The following is a 14,590-nucleotide window of genomic DNA, read 5'->3' as shown; positions in this document are numbered from 1 at the left end:
ACGTCTTTCCTTAACAATGTTTTCAGCCATACTTTTAAATGATGGTGGCCCATGATTTTCCATCATGTCTCTGTACAGCCTTACTAGCAAGATTATCAGGATCCAATCACCTCAGAACTATGTTAGGAAGCTGTGCCTCTTTGTCTAATCTCTGAAGTAAGTTTTATAAAGTTGACCTTACATGTTCCTTAAGGGGTTGTTGAAACTTACCTGTGAAACTAAGCCCACTGCCTCTTCTGATAAATTGTACCTGGGAGTTTACTACGCATTGTGTCTGGTGTCTGACACTATCATAACAAAAGAATATAATGAATGTTTTTTGGTCTTTTATTATTTTTTTTTAATTTGAGAGAGAGAGAGAGAGAAGGGAAGAGTGGCAGAGGGAGAGAGACAGAAAAACCCAAGTTGGCTCCACACTCAGTGTGGATCCCGACGTGGGGCTCGATCCCACCACTCTGGGATCATGACCTGAGCCAAAATTAAGAGTCAGATACTCAACCTATTGAGCTACCCAGGCGCCACTTAAAAGATTTTTCAAAATGAGAGACTGTGCATGTACTTGCAGATACAGGGAATGGGCCTGATAACACAGGAGGTATTAGAGGAGAAAAGAGGTGATTTAGAGAAGGGACCGAAGAGGAGTAAGAGGTGGCATGAGCAGAACACGAGAGGCCGGTCTTGGCACAGAGGAGAGAGCGCCAGCCTCTGTTCTTACCGGGAAGTGGGGCGGAGAGGTGTGCGGGACAGGCACGTTCTCAGCGAGGGATGGGTTACTGCATTAGCTTCCTCCCCAGGGCTTCGGGGTGTTATGACAGATACAGGTTACGTGATATGCAAGGTGGAGAGTGCCAGACCTGGAGGAATGCCCGGGAAGATCAAAAAAGAAGAGAATGTGCAGATGACCCAACTTTTATTTAATGTTAACCACAAAAATGTACGCTTTTAATGGGGAAGATCTTTGAAAATTTAAGTACGGAAAAGGGAGCAATACTGATGGAACTTTGTGTTGTTAGCTTGTTTTTCCATATCTGCCTGCCTCCTTTTATTATTGGAGGACATTTCAGGAAGTAGTGTAGCGCATCCGGCTGCTCAGCACGGGAACCAAAACCAAAGTATCTCTTCACCCTGGTCCCTGTTGGCCACATGCTTCCTGTTTGTCGAGCTGAGAAGAAAGATGAATGCACGCATGGGAGGGGAGCTCATGGATTTTCTTCTGATGACTTTTCATAGTCTTCTCTCTGCGTATGTGGCTCACATTTCCTCTCCTCTATCAGAAAGGTCAGCCTGTGGCCCTCCGTCCTTGACTCATGCCACCTACTCGTTCTCACCACCTTGAGTACAACACTTGTGCTCAGCTCCTGGCCTCTGTGAGCTTTGGGCAGTAGAGCCTGGGACAGGCACTCAGGAGCCTGGATCTCCAGTCCTGGCAGGCTCAGGACTGCCTCAGTCCTCAGTTTCTTCTTTGTGCGATAAAGCTCTTGTACCAAAACAGCTCTGTGGACACTTCCAGGTCGTAGCCATGCTCAGCAATAGCTCTGGTCATTCTTCATAGGGGACATTCTCCATAGTTTATCGGAACCGATCATCTTTCTCCAAGACCACCCTTACCCCCAATGCCTATTCCCCACCCATCGTTATTTTTCCCTTCGTCCTGTCTTGGAACGATTTTGTCATCTTCAACTCTTTGCCTAAGTCTCCTCTCTAGTTAGATATCAAGCCCCTGGGATGCCCCCCACCACTTCTCCCTCCTGCATTTTGATAACCACCATTGATATAGCCACTACCTAAAGCGCATGGTGGTACTTTTAAAAATCTAACATTGCTGTCCCATTCTGTACTCTTTCCTGCCCACCAGTAGGCCCATCACATTCCTAGGATGCCTGCTTTGATTTGTCAAGTGCTTGCCTGGAGATTTTATAAAGCCTCTCTATCACAGATGAAACCATGTCCAAACTTGTTGACCTGTGAGCAAATATTTTATAGCTATATTTAAATTCGCCTGTCAGTTATCATCCCAGTAGTTTCTTGAATTACCATTGCTTTTTCCTTTCTCTCTTCTTTTTTCCCCTCTTTCCTTTCATTTTTAATTCTCCTCCTCTTGAATTCGCTTCCTAATTTCTTGCTCATTCATTCCATACGTTGATCATTGTCTTACACATTTAGGGTCCTGGGTCATGTGCCACAGGCACCCAGGTGAACTTTGCAGACAGAAGAGCCTTCAGCTCTGTCTCCCAGAAACAGAGAACTGAAGGACAGGAAGGTGGGCAGCAACCATTATGGCCCCGGGGACACCATGGCATCCCTTGTCGCTCTGCTCTTCTAGAACACGTCTGCACTGTCCATATGTGGTCAGGTCTCTCCTTTCTATGTGTGAATATTTCCTGGAACATTACAGATGCCTGTAAAGTCCTTGTATTCATGGATCCTGTGCTTAAAGAAGATACTAGTGCTAGTCCCCTAACTGAATTGTGAGCTCATGGAACAGACCATTTATTAACAAGTTTTTATAGCTCCAGGGCTTTGTACATACTTTGCGAGAATTGTTTTTTTTTTAATGACATGGCTGTAAAATGAATACATTTATATAAACTTCTATTTTTTTAATGTTTTATTTATTTCTGAGAGAGAGAGAAAGAGACAGCATGAGCAGAGGAGGGTCAGAGAGAGAGGGAGACACAGAATCTGAAACAGGCTCAGGCTCTGAGCTGTCAGCACACAACCTGACGCGGGACCCGAACCCACGAACCATGACATCATGACCTGAGCTGAAGTTGGACGCTTAACCGACTGACCACTCAGGCACCCCTATAAACTTCTAAAAAGGATGAAGATACACATTAAAATTTCAAAACCCAAAGACAGGTCTCTCTAGAACTCAGCCCTGGTTTCCTTCATGCAAAATAGAACTTTTTGTTCATGGCCATTTCCCCAATCACCGATAGTAGAGAAATGCTATATTTATTAGGCAGAGCCATTTCTTGAAAATAATCCATCACAATCACATCAACAAAGGCCTGTGTATGAGACGTGAGCATATTTCCATATTAGATCTGTTTTGTAACTTTGCTGATGTGACATCTGTCATGTGCCTGTTTAGTCAGTGTGATATCACTCAGAATAGTAAATGCAAGAAAAAAATAACAGATAACATGGCTAATTGTCAGGAATAACGATAAGGGAGGCACAACTGGAAGGGAACTCACAGAGTAGATTTTTTCTTTTTTCCGGTGTCAGAAATGTGCTCACGAAAGTTGCAAAAATGGCTTGTGAAGCAGCATTCTGTCCCTCTTCAGAGCTGTCATGTTAGAATAATCGGATTCTAGGCTGGCGGCCATGTCATAGGAGTTAACAGCCTGGTGAAAAACCTGTCTCTAAAAAGTGGCCATTTCCTGATTTCCCTCAGGGACAAAAATGCCAATGAGAACTAGAAGTAACTGGATTTCTCATCTAGAAAGTGCTGAATGTGTTTAACACGCCTGGTCGTGGCTCCAGGATGGAAACCCAGAGTACGGGGACGTGGGGTGTCCACGTTGAAGGAAGGCAGATGGTGCTCCTGGGTTCGTCCTGGGGTCCCAAGGAGGGCTTTGTGATTCTCTCAAGTGTTCAGTTCCTGCCAGGGAGGACACCCAGGAAGGGGTCTAGTTTGCATTCAGTATTCCCTTGATGAAAACATAGATGCTGTGTGATTTTTCTGCCCAGCCCAGAGCCCAAAGGGAAATGCACGTCTGGCTTGTAAATCACACACACCCAAGCACCTATGCTCGCTTTATCGGTGGCTGCCCTCTGTGTTGTACACATTCTCAGTGCAGACTCTGTGACATTCTGATGGAAACTTCCAGTCTCCCCTGAACGGTCACATCAGGGGATCTCCGAATCTTCTCTGCAGTGTGATGTTTGCTCCCTGATGTGTGCTTTTTGCGGTCCCCGGAGGAAAGATCATTCATTTTTATCTTTTTATGTATTTATTTTTCCTATTTAGAAATTGGCCCCTGGTTACGGGAGTTCAGGGCGAAGAACGCTGTGGATTTCTCGCAGTTAACATTTGACCCAGGACAGAAAGAACTTGTGGTAGGAGCAAGGTGAGAGATCTTCTGTTTTGCCACCGCAGATAATTTTGGATTTCTTTTTCCATCTGTGCAGTTACACGTGAGCTTCTCTGTTGTAGCTCACGAGTGCTAAGTAACACTTCTTCCAAGAAGAAAATACAGCGTAAGATACCGTTGTGTGTGCTACTAATAATAAAATGATGACTCCTTTGCATAGCAAGCGTTTATTGGGAGCTCAACTGTTCTAACATGAATTCATCCATTTAGTCCCTGTGAAAGCTGAGAGGTAGGTATTGTCAACATCCCTGTGTTAGAGATGAGGGGATTGAGTCTGGTCATACTGTAAAAGCTGGACTCAGATTTCAGATCCAGGCATTTTGACTCTAGAAACTTTGTAACTTGTCAGTACATTCTTTGTAAAATTCTCGAGTCGAGATTTTGACGTCCGTTCCAATGTGACCTTGACTAGACCATTTACTAATCAATTGAAAATTCAAGGAAACTGTTACATTTCCCTCTCTTCGGGTGCACACGCTCCTGTATCCAGGTCAATACTTGACATTGCAGTTTGACGACGAGGCTACTAGAACACAGTCAGAACAGATCCCGAGTTGTTTCCCTCGTATTTACCATTACTCCCTTAGAGAACAGGCATGCTCCTTCTGTTCAAATAATTTATCCTGCCAATGTATTTTGAGGATAATTTATAAAACATACCACATACTCCTCTCTTAGGAAAAATATTAACGTTGACGAAAGAGGCCATTTGTAGATTTGGACTCTTCTGGAACTCAAGGGAAGCACTTTGGGCACTGGAGTGATGTATCAAATTTGCTAGATTATAAAACATACCTTTCATAGCAAGAGCGGAAGTGCGGTTTCCATATATACCTGAGTGAAGCAAAATCTGGTTTATACTCGAGATCAACACGGAACCATTCTAGAAACATTCCTTTTGCTCTCAGATCTCAAGGAAACGTTGTGTACCACCTAACACTTGAAGACATTGAGATATAAGGGCGTAGCTTTAAATGAGGAGACAGAGGTTGGCTTCGTTCAGCACTGAACGTGTCACCTGCATGTCTTTGATATTTTTGAATGGATAGTGAGTATGGATGGGTGGGCGTACTTGGTGTATTTTTAGTTACTTCAGCACACTGGGAATACATGGAGGGCTTCAGATGCTGACTTCCATTAAATGTAATCACTGGGAGCCTGAATTGTATGTTGCAAGAGATTTTATTTGTTTATTTATTTATTTTTAACTTATTTTTTTAATAGTTTATTGTCAGGTTGGTTTCCATATAACACCCAGTGCTCATCCCTGCAAGTGCCCTCCTCCATGCCCATCACCCCCCTTCTCCTCCCTCCACCCCCATCAGTCATCAGTTTGTTCTCAGCATTCAAGAGTCTCTCATGGTTTGCCTCCCTCCCTCTCCCCCACCATTTCGCCCCTTCTTCTCCCCCACGGTCCTCCGTTAAGTTCCTCCTAATCTTCCTATACGTGCAAACATATGCTATTTGTCCTTCTCTGCCTGACTTATTTTGCTCAGCATAACACCCTCAAGTTCCATCCATGTTGCTACACGTGGCCAGATTTCATTCTTTCCCATTGCCATGCAGTATTCCATTGTATAGATGAACCACATCTTGATCCATTCGTCCATTGATGGACACTTAAGCTCTTTCCATGTTTTGGCTATTGTTGAGAGTGCTGCTATGAGCATCGGGGTACATGTGTCCTTATGCATCAGCATTTCTGTATCCCTCGGGTAAATTCCTAGCAGTGCTGTTGCTGGGTCTTAGGGGAGTTCTATTGTTATTTTTTTGAGGAACCTCCACACTGTTTTCCAGAGGGGCTGTACCAGTTTACATTCCCACCAGCAGTGTAGGAGGGTGCCCGTTTCTCCACATCCTCGCCAGCATCTAGAGTCCTCTGATTTGCTCATTTTCGCCACTCTGAAATTTATATTCAAGTTAGTTAGCATATAGTGCAACAGTGATTTCAGGAGTAGATTCCTTAATGCCCCTTGCCCATTTAGCCCATCCCCCCCTCACAACCCCTCCAGCAACCCTCTGTTTGTTCTCCATATTTAAGAGTCTCTTATGTTTTGCCCCATCCCTGTTTTTATTATTATTTTTGCTTCCCTTCCCTTGCGTTCATCTGTTTTGTATCTTAAATTCCTCATATGAATGAAGTCATATATTTGTCTTTCTCCGGTTGACTAATTTCGCTTAACATCATGCCCTCTAGTTCCATCCATGTAGTTGCAAATGGCAAGATATCATTCTTTTTGATTGCCGAGTAATACTCCATTGTATATATACACCACATCTTCTTTATCCAGTCATCCATCGATGGACATTTGGGCTGTTTCCATACTTTGGCTATTGCTGACAGCGCTGCTAGAAACATTGGGGTGCCTGTGCCCCATTTGAAACAGCACACCTGTGTCCCTTAGTAAATACCTAGTAGTGCTACAGGGTTTTTTTTACTGGCCCTCTGGCCTCAAGATTTTGTCCTCCTTCTTTCTACCACGCCCAACATCTTTTCAAAATGCCCCCCTTCTGTAGCCCCCATTGGGTAAACGCTGGCCACCTTGGGTGTTACCCAACACGCCCTTTGCCTTGTGATCCCACATCCCTCACGGACTCGGCTCTTTTTCATTCTCTCCTAGTCCTGGCATGTGGTAGAATTATTTATATTACCCACAACTGTAAAATGTTCGCTTTCTTGCCTCTAGGATTTGGTGACAAACTTCTTTGCTTTTCTGGAACATTAGCTACCCACCCACCCAACTTGTCTACTTTGTGAACTCAGACCCATAGTGAGGAGATCTGGCTCCACCGCCCTCCTGTGGCCTGGGCTCCTCCAGCCCCTGCTCTGCTTTGTCATCTTAGCACATTTGTCATCTGCCTTCATTTCTTTGCTTGCGGCATGATTTTTTGTCAGGTGTCACCACACCCCTTGCACGACCAAATAGTGACTTGCCGGATGGTGGAGGGTGTGCCTGTCTTGTCTTTCCTTCTCTAGAATGTGGCACAATTTCCTCTTTGGCAGAAGCTCAAACACATATGTGGATTGAATATACATGCTCCAAGGATTTGGTTTACGTATGTGTCCCTCTGCATCCGCGAGGACCCTCAGGGGAAGATGGGTCGGGGTTGTAGCATATTTATTCCCAAGACCCACATTCGGGCAAGAACACAAGGGAGTAGCAAAGCTAACCCTTGGGGAAAATGAGCCCTCTTCCTTAGCCAAAGGGGAAGGCGACGCCTGCTGGGGCGGAAGGTACCAATATGGCCTCCATCATTACGGCTGGGTCTCATATCTTGCATTCAACCCTGAAGAACTTTGGAAAAGGCTTTCCTGTGAGCCCGACTGGAAAGAGTTTCCATTGTGTCCGGAGGGCTTGGCGCCACATGAACAGGACAGCATGACACACAGGCATACACGCGGCAGGTGTTTGGCTTTTGGCAAATGACATAGATTCTCCTCAAGGATGTGAGAAGCCACTGAGCAAATTGACATTTGGAAGAGATAGCTCGTGGTGGGCGCTACCTCCCACCTGGTAGGAGACAGCTCCTGGGAATCGTCCACAGGGATGCCTGTCCCTGGAGGTCTCCTTCCCAGTGTCCCTCAAAGGCCATCTCCACCTCCTCTCACCACATCCCAGCCCAGACACGCCGGGAGGGATCAGACTAGCCACGGAGTCAACCTGGCGCACGGTACAGCGTGGTCACCAGGCGCAAAAGGACCCGTCGACTTATCCCATAAAAGTCCAGGAGGCGCACTTAAATTTGAATTTCAGATAACCTACTCCAGGAATATGGCTGTCTTTTCTGGTCTAGAATAGTACATTCTAGACATAGAATGGACATCTTAGACATTCAATAAAAAAGTAAAGAAAGAAGGAGGTACAATGGACTCGCCCAGCTGAGCCCATCTTGAGCCAGCTTTAGAATCTAATTTCTCATCTTTAGAATCGATATAATTATTTCTACCCCTCTCAGCTGTTACGAGGATTAAATAAAATAATCCATGAAAAGCGATTGTCATAGTAACAGGCACGCAGTGAGCGAGCAGCGAGAGGGCGGCTGTGCGGATATCTCTGGGTTTCCGCATACGTGTGAATGTGCGCTTCGGGCAGACATCCCTGAGCGAGGAGAATAGAAATTTTCCTAGGAAACTCGGTGGGATTAGGCTCAGAAAGTTCGAGAGGGAGTGTGAGCCAGCCAGGACACTTTAAAAATAACCCAGCCCTCAGCTTCCTGCTTGGGAGGGCTTGACCTAGCAAAAGAAGTTTAGATAGCAGGTGCATATTTAGGCAATTTGTAATGGTTTAAATATGAATGGTGGAAAAATACAATGATCCCCTTCTGTTTTCTTAGAGTTAGCACTCAGCATCCTAAGGGCATTTACTGGCTGGTTTCACTTGATGTTAGTGATACTTTATGTTCCTGAAATTGAATTCAGTTCAAGATTCCTTGTTGCTCGTCACAAGAAGAAGTTCATTGTGCTGCCAAGGGAAAACCTCTCTTTAAGCGATTTGTGTGTATACGGTGCCAGAAGGTACTTGCATCTCGAATTCGTGGAACTTCTGGAAAGATCCCTAAATTTATTATTTCCAGGATGCACATTACCTTTTATATCGGTTTCAAAGCATTGGCATTCATACTTTGTTTTACCTCAGTCTCTTTAAAAATTAAAATAATATTTGTGTTTTCAAGGATGAGGCATTTGCATTTTAGAAGACATGGAAAATGCAGTTAAAGCATAAGGGAAAAAAAACACAATTTCAGAAATAGTCACAGTTAACCTTTTCAATTATTTCCCCACATTATTTGATTTCTGTTTGTTTATACGATTGGGGTAATAGTTTATGAATGATTTGTATACATCTTTGCCTAAAAACCTACTAGAAGCTGTTCTCATGGTGTTTTTATATATAAGAGGAAGAATTCCAAAGTGAAGAAGTATGTCATAGTATAGAGATTTTGTATAGGTAACTATAAAAGTATTGGTACTAATAATAGTTCACAAAGTTGATATAAGTGTAAGCTTTGTTGCAGATAGGATTGTAAAACAAGATGTAAGAAGATGATTATGTTTTTATTCTCCAAATAAATCTGTCTTTAGTGTTTTTGGTTCACTGAAAGCATGATCAGTCATTTTGTGCTAAATTCACATGTTGTTCCAAACAGCAACTAGCTTGGTTCACATACAACAGTGTTTGATTATAAACTAACCATAATCGGGGCATTCACAAATTAGCCATATTCTCATAAAGCATAAAGCCATAGAGTGGTAACGAAAAGGACCTCTCATCAAAAAGAATGTGAGTTTCCTTCCATTCATTTTGTTTGTTTCTTGGTCTCTCAGTTGATATCTGATTATCTTACTGTTCTCTAACCAGCTTCAGTGTAATAGAACTATATAGACTGAAAGGCAGAGTCTCTAACCTATGATGTTTTAGTAAGAGCACTCACCCGTGAGATTTCACAGGAGCACCTTTGAGTCCAGGTAGCCCAGCCTTCTGCTGGTGGTTAAGGTGGTTGGACTGAAGCCCATAGACTTAACAGTTGTGTCAGGTAGCAATCAAATTCGAGGACAAATACAATTTACGACCTTGGAAATTTCAAAATTTAATTCTATTGAAGTTACATTTAAAAATGGGAACATTGTGGAGATATCAAGAGGTAGGTAAACGGGAATGCAGGAGGCTTCTTGCACCGGGCTTGAGGACCAGCCCCGAGTCTTTCTCCTTGCCCGGAGGCCTTTGCTTTGCCATTAGTCAGTAAACCATCTGTATACAGGGGAAGATATTTCTGTATATATGTTTCTATAACAGGTACTATAGATTTCTAATCAGCATGTCTATTACTGAAAACAAAAACTAAAACTAAAACTAAGGGCTTAGTGCTTCCAAGGCAGAGCTTGACCTTCATTACAGTCACAAAAACTAGTCCTGAAAAATTTCAGTGTGTAATTTTCAAGCATTGTTTTGCCTCTGGTTTGAATCTGCAAAAATAAAGATAAATAGGAAAGATTAACTTGCCTTTCTTGTGCTGGCACTGATTTTGCTTTAAGTATTCAAAGCATATGTTTCCATAAGATCACATTGAACGCATGGGCAGACTTCTATTTAATTAGACTAAGTTCCTCCTTTCAAAATGATTTTGTCGCTGGATCTAAACAAAGAGCTGCATTTTAGATTCCCATAAAATCATGTTTTAAAAAATTGAACCAGTGTAATTCACTCTTTTTTGGGTGGTGGTTATTTTAATTGGCTACTTTTATTTTAAAGTTTTACCTTAGAATTAATCTGTTGGAAGCAGTATATGATTAAAAGGAAAAATGGAGATTTTTTTTTATGACATCAGCAGTTCTGTTTCTAGTAGCCACAACTTCTATTTTCCAAAGGATACACTGTAGTCAAATGTACACAATTAAAGGTAACCCCTGCTGAGTGGAATGAAGTCAGCAATTAGGAGTGAATCCAGAAAGCAGTAGACCCCCATAGTGCAAAGAAACCCAAGGTAGCAATGATGTTTACATTGTATTTATATTAATTATGATTTAGGAAAAACAGCTGGTGATGAAAACAAAAAGGGATGGTGCTTTTCATTCCTGTTCATCACCCGGAATTTTTTTTCAGCCCTTACTTTCTAATTGTTCAAATATTTTCTCTTCTCTATCTTTTTTTTTTTTTTTCCAGTGTTGGCACTGGATTTATAGATGTGCATTTCTCTTAGGATCCTCTTTGCTTATCTTCCTCTTTCTCATGCCTATTAATCTCCTTACTTCCAATAGGACCATTTGGTTAATTAGCCTGATCTGTGTTAGGAAGTCCCACTCCTTTTCTGCTGGCTTTGTTACCTTTTGTCTAGTATTTGCCAGACATGAGTGTACCTAAGTCTCCCCGGGGGTGTTCATTCCAATGAAGCTCCACTATCCCCTGTTCCCAGTTCTGCTGACTCAGAAGACTGACTCCTGCTGAAAAGGGTCCAGGAGTGTGAGCTTTTAACAAACAGGTGCTCTCCAGAAACTCTTGGGAGAAAGACCTGCACATTGTGCTTTCGCTGTTGTAAAAAACAATATTTTTTTAATGTTTTATTTATTTCTGAGAGACAGAGAGAGAGAGAGAGCACATGAGCAGGGGAGGGTCAGAGAGAGAGGGAGATGAAGGAGATACAGAATCTGAAACAGGCTCCAGGCTCTGAGATGAGATGTCAGCACAGAGCCCGACGCGGGGCTCGAACCCACAAACCATGTGATCATGACCCGAGCCGAAGTCGGATGCTTAACCGACCGAGCCACCCAGGCGCCCCCAAAACAGAATAATCTCCGTACTTTTCTTCCCTGCTGAAACTGGTGAGCAGATAAGTCTAGCAGCAGAATAATTTATTTAGTTATAAAGTCCTTTTTCCCCCCCAAATGCATGAATGAGCCAACAAAGCAGTGTAATAAAAATTAATCAGCCTCTTTACTTTGGGTGTATGTGTTCGCTACAGTGTTTGAGTGTTGAAAGCTTTGCTCCCAGCCAGTCCCACATAGGGTCCATCAGCATTTATTCGTTCACTTAGTTACTCTTTCATGACTCTTCATTCATCAAACATTTCGTTAACCTGCTTTATGCCAGGAGGTATCTAAGGCACTGGGGAAACAAAGGTGAAGCGTAGTCTCTACCTGATGACTTCATAGCCTGGCATAAACCTAGTGCCAAGTTGGCAAGCTGAGGTTCCATAGTTGGTCTCCTCTTTTCTTAACTAAAGTTTTCTTAGAGCACAGCCACAGCCATTCAGCTGTGTATTTCCTAGGGCTGCTTTTGAACTTCACCTACAGTGATGAGTAGTTGCAACTGAGACCATCCATGAAGGCAAAGCATTTGGTATCTGGCCCTTAAAGAAAAGTTGGCTGACTCTTGACCTAGTGCCTGTGGGGGGAAACAAAGCAATTAAATTCTCCCAGGGAAACCTGGGTACAGGGCCCTAGAAGCCCCAAGAAAAAAGAAACATGATGCTTTTGGGGGGTGGACAGGGTGCACGGAGAGGGTGCTTTTTCCAGTGGATCTTGGAGATACATTAGGAGTCTGGTAGATGGATGGGTCTTCTTGCCAGAAAGGCCATACCTCAGGGAAAGTCCGAGAGCCCAGTGAAGCTGAGAAGAGCTCAACTTGACTGGACCAGTTGGTGACCAGTTGGCTGAGAGGGGGAGTTATTGCAGGTGAAGCAGGAGCTTTATATGGGGTCAGACTATGGAGGAGTGTGGGCTTAATCTTCCAGACCAGGGATTCAATTCTGGCAGTCATGAGAGTAGTTGCCTAAGAGGGCTTACAAGCACACAGATGCCCAGGCTTCTCCAGCTCATTGGAATTAGACTTTCTGGAAGTAATGTTAGAATCTTTGGTTTAATCAAGCTTCTGATGATCTCCTGGCAAATCTGAGAACTTTTGCTAAAGGCATTAGGAACTTAGGAGATTTCTCAGCCTGTCTATTTATATGCTCAGATTTTCGTTGAAGAAAGTATTTCTACCATATTGTGTGCAGAGTCTGCTAGAATTTGAAGGATTTAGACATAGGGACAGCACTTGGGGCTGTGGATCAGGTGACGGTATGAAGAACTTACACGTAGGCGGTGATGGTGGAAATAGGGAAGAGAGTTGAGACGTATTTCAGAGCAGGGTTTACAGTGATTGATGGCGACTCCAAATGGAATGGCAGAGGGCAGGGGTCAAAGGTGAGATTTGGAGCAAGATTTGGGAGTGTGGCTTGCTGTGATGGCCATAGCTAGCCCTGAGCATGTGGGGAACAAGTGGAAATTCTTTGGTTATTTGAAGATACATGAAAGCCAGAACAAAAATAAAACAAAACAGCTCAGCTTTTGCTAACTCTGAAGATAACCCAGAAAAAGAATTGTATATGGAGATCACTTGAGGAGCGAACATTCCTAAGAAGGCAGCGGTTAAAGGAATCCTCAGGTAGTTCAGTTGGTATTTCTTCAAATGAAATATGATCTCTATTAACTGAAAACTAGGAGGGAACAAATCAAATGCCCAGTGGACCCACAAAAGCAGAAGTAGTGAGTTAAATTTGGAGCAATAAGTCATCATCTGTAATCCTCAAAACGCTGAGGGATTTGCAAGTATTATTTAGAGCATAATAAAATTTAAATCATCGGTGTGATTGTTAACAATATTGACTAATAACTATGACCCTAAATGTGCTTATGGGAAAAGGCTTTTCTGATTTTCTATCACTGCAGTTTGCTAACAGCATTGGTCTTAATCATTGCATGCCACTCAGAATCCATCTTTATTATCTTATTTTACTTGCTAATAAAAAGTTCTCCATCTATTTCTGTACCTTTTAATCTTGGTGTTTAAACATACAAGAGTACTATTAAACTGATTTATTCTTGGTTTTGATGTATTATTTTGAACATTTTTAATAACCAAGACCTTTAAAGGGTTTGAAATAACCTTTTGGGAATAAGGAAAGGAATAAGCCAATGCAATTAGGGGGGTATGTGTACTGGACACATATGGTAATGACAACAGTAATAAAATCCAAATTATCTTAAATTGTCATAGCCTAAACTATATATATTTATTATTTTAGAGGAGGGTAGGGGCGCCTGGGTGGCTTAGTCGGTTAAGCGTCCGACTTTCGCTTAGGTCATGATCTCGCGGTTTGTGGGTTCGAGCCCCGCGTCGGGCTCTGTGCTGACTGCCAGCTCAGAGCCTGGAGCCTGTTTCAGTCTGTGACTCCCTCTCTCTCTGACCCTCCCCTGCTCACGCTGTCTCTCTCCTAGAAATAAATAAAACATTAAAAAAAAAATTTTAGAGGAGGGTAGCAAAAATTTTGACTGAAGAGGTAGCTCATAGCATGACTGTACTTTTCAAAAACTGTGATCTAAATGTGATCCAACTAAATAGTTGTTATAGATTTGCAATAGTTTGGTAATTAAAAAAATAATTAAGTGCCCCAAAACTTGTGAATAAAGCATATGAAACAGGTATGTTTGGAATGGTTATAACCACAGAAAAAATTAAAGGCTCCTGGAATCTATCTGGAGTCAACCAGCATGATGAAACTCTCTAGAACAACAACTCAGTCTCTCAGTTGGATCTAGGACGAGATTAAATCTTCAGCTGCTTTAAGTTTACTGCTATGATTGATACATTAAGTACTGACATTTAGATAATTAAATTTTTTTTTATAAAAACACCCTGTGCTTTAAAGGATACAGGTGTCACTTTTCCTTAGCGTCAGAATCATAAACTTACATTTCAAATATTCAGATCTATCAGTGCAATGGGAAATGTGGGTGTGCTGGAGGGTGTGGCCATTTCAAGCTGTGCCCAGTAGTGTATGGATGACAGTTTGGGGGGAAATCCCATGGCGGACAAATCGGAGAGGATGAAGCTGACCCAGGTGTAGTTAAGAATGGCCATTCAGTTGACGTCAGCTCTCAGATTTTCGCAAATGGTGATAGTTTCCCCGCAGTGCATGCTTTGTCTTCAGATGGCTTCACAATCGAC

At 42.7% G+C, this 14,590-nt stretch overlaps 1 protein-coding gene across 1 annotated transcript in view; it reads left to right on the top strand.

The window, feature by feature from the left end:
* SEMA5A (semaphorin 5A) overlaps positions 1–14,590 on the top strand; it is a 310,846-nt gene that overhangs the window by 43,648 nt on the left and 252,608 nt on the right. The window contains exon 2 of the mRNA XM_039255468.1: positions 3,980–4,079. Coding sequence (XP_039111399.1) covers positions 3,980–4,079 — 100 coding nt within the window. The remainder of the gene's footprint in view (positions 1–3,979; positions 4,080–14,590) is intronic.

This window comes from Hyaena hyaena, unplaced genomic scaffold (assembly GCF_003009895.1).
Source record: "Hyaena hyaena isolate Hyena2069 unplaced genomic scaffold, ASM300989v1 scaffold_526, whole genome shotgun sequence".
In the NCBI taxonomy this organism is placed as follows: Eukaryota; Metazoa; Chordata; class Mammalia; order Carnivora; family Hyaenidae; genus Hyaena; species Hyaena hyaena.
Note: the sequence above shows the minus strand (reverse complement) of the source record. Positions and strands in the feature narration are given on the sequence as shown.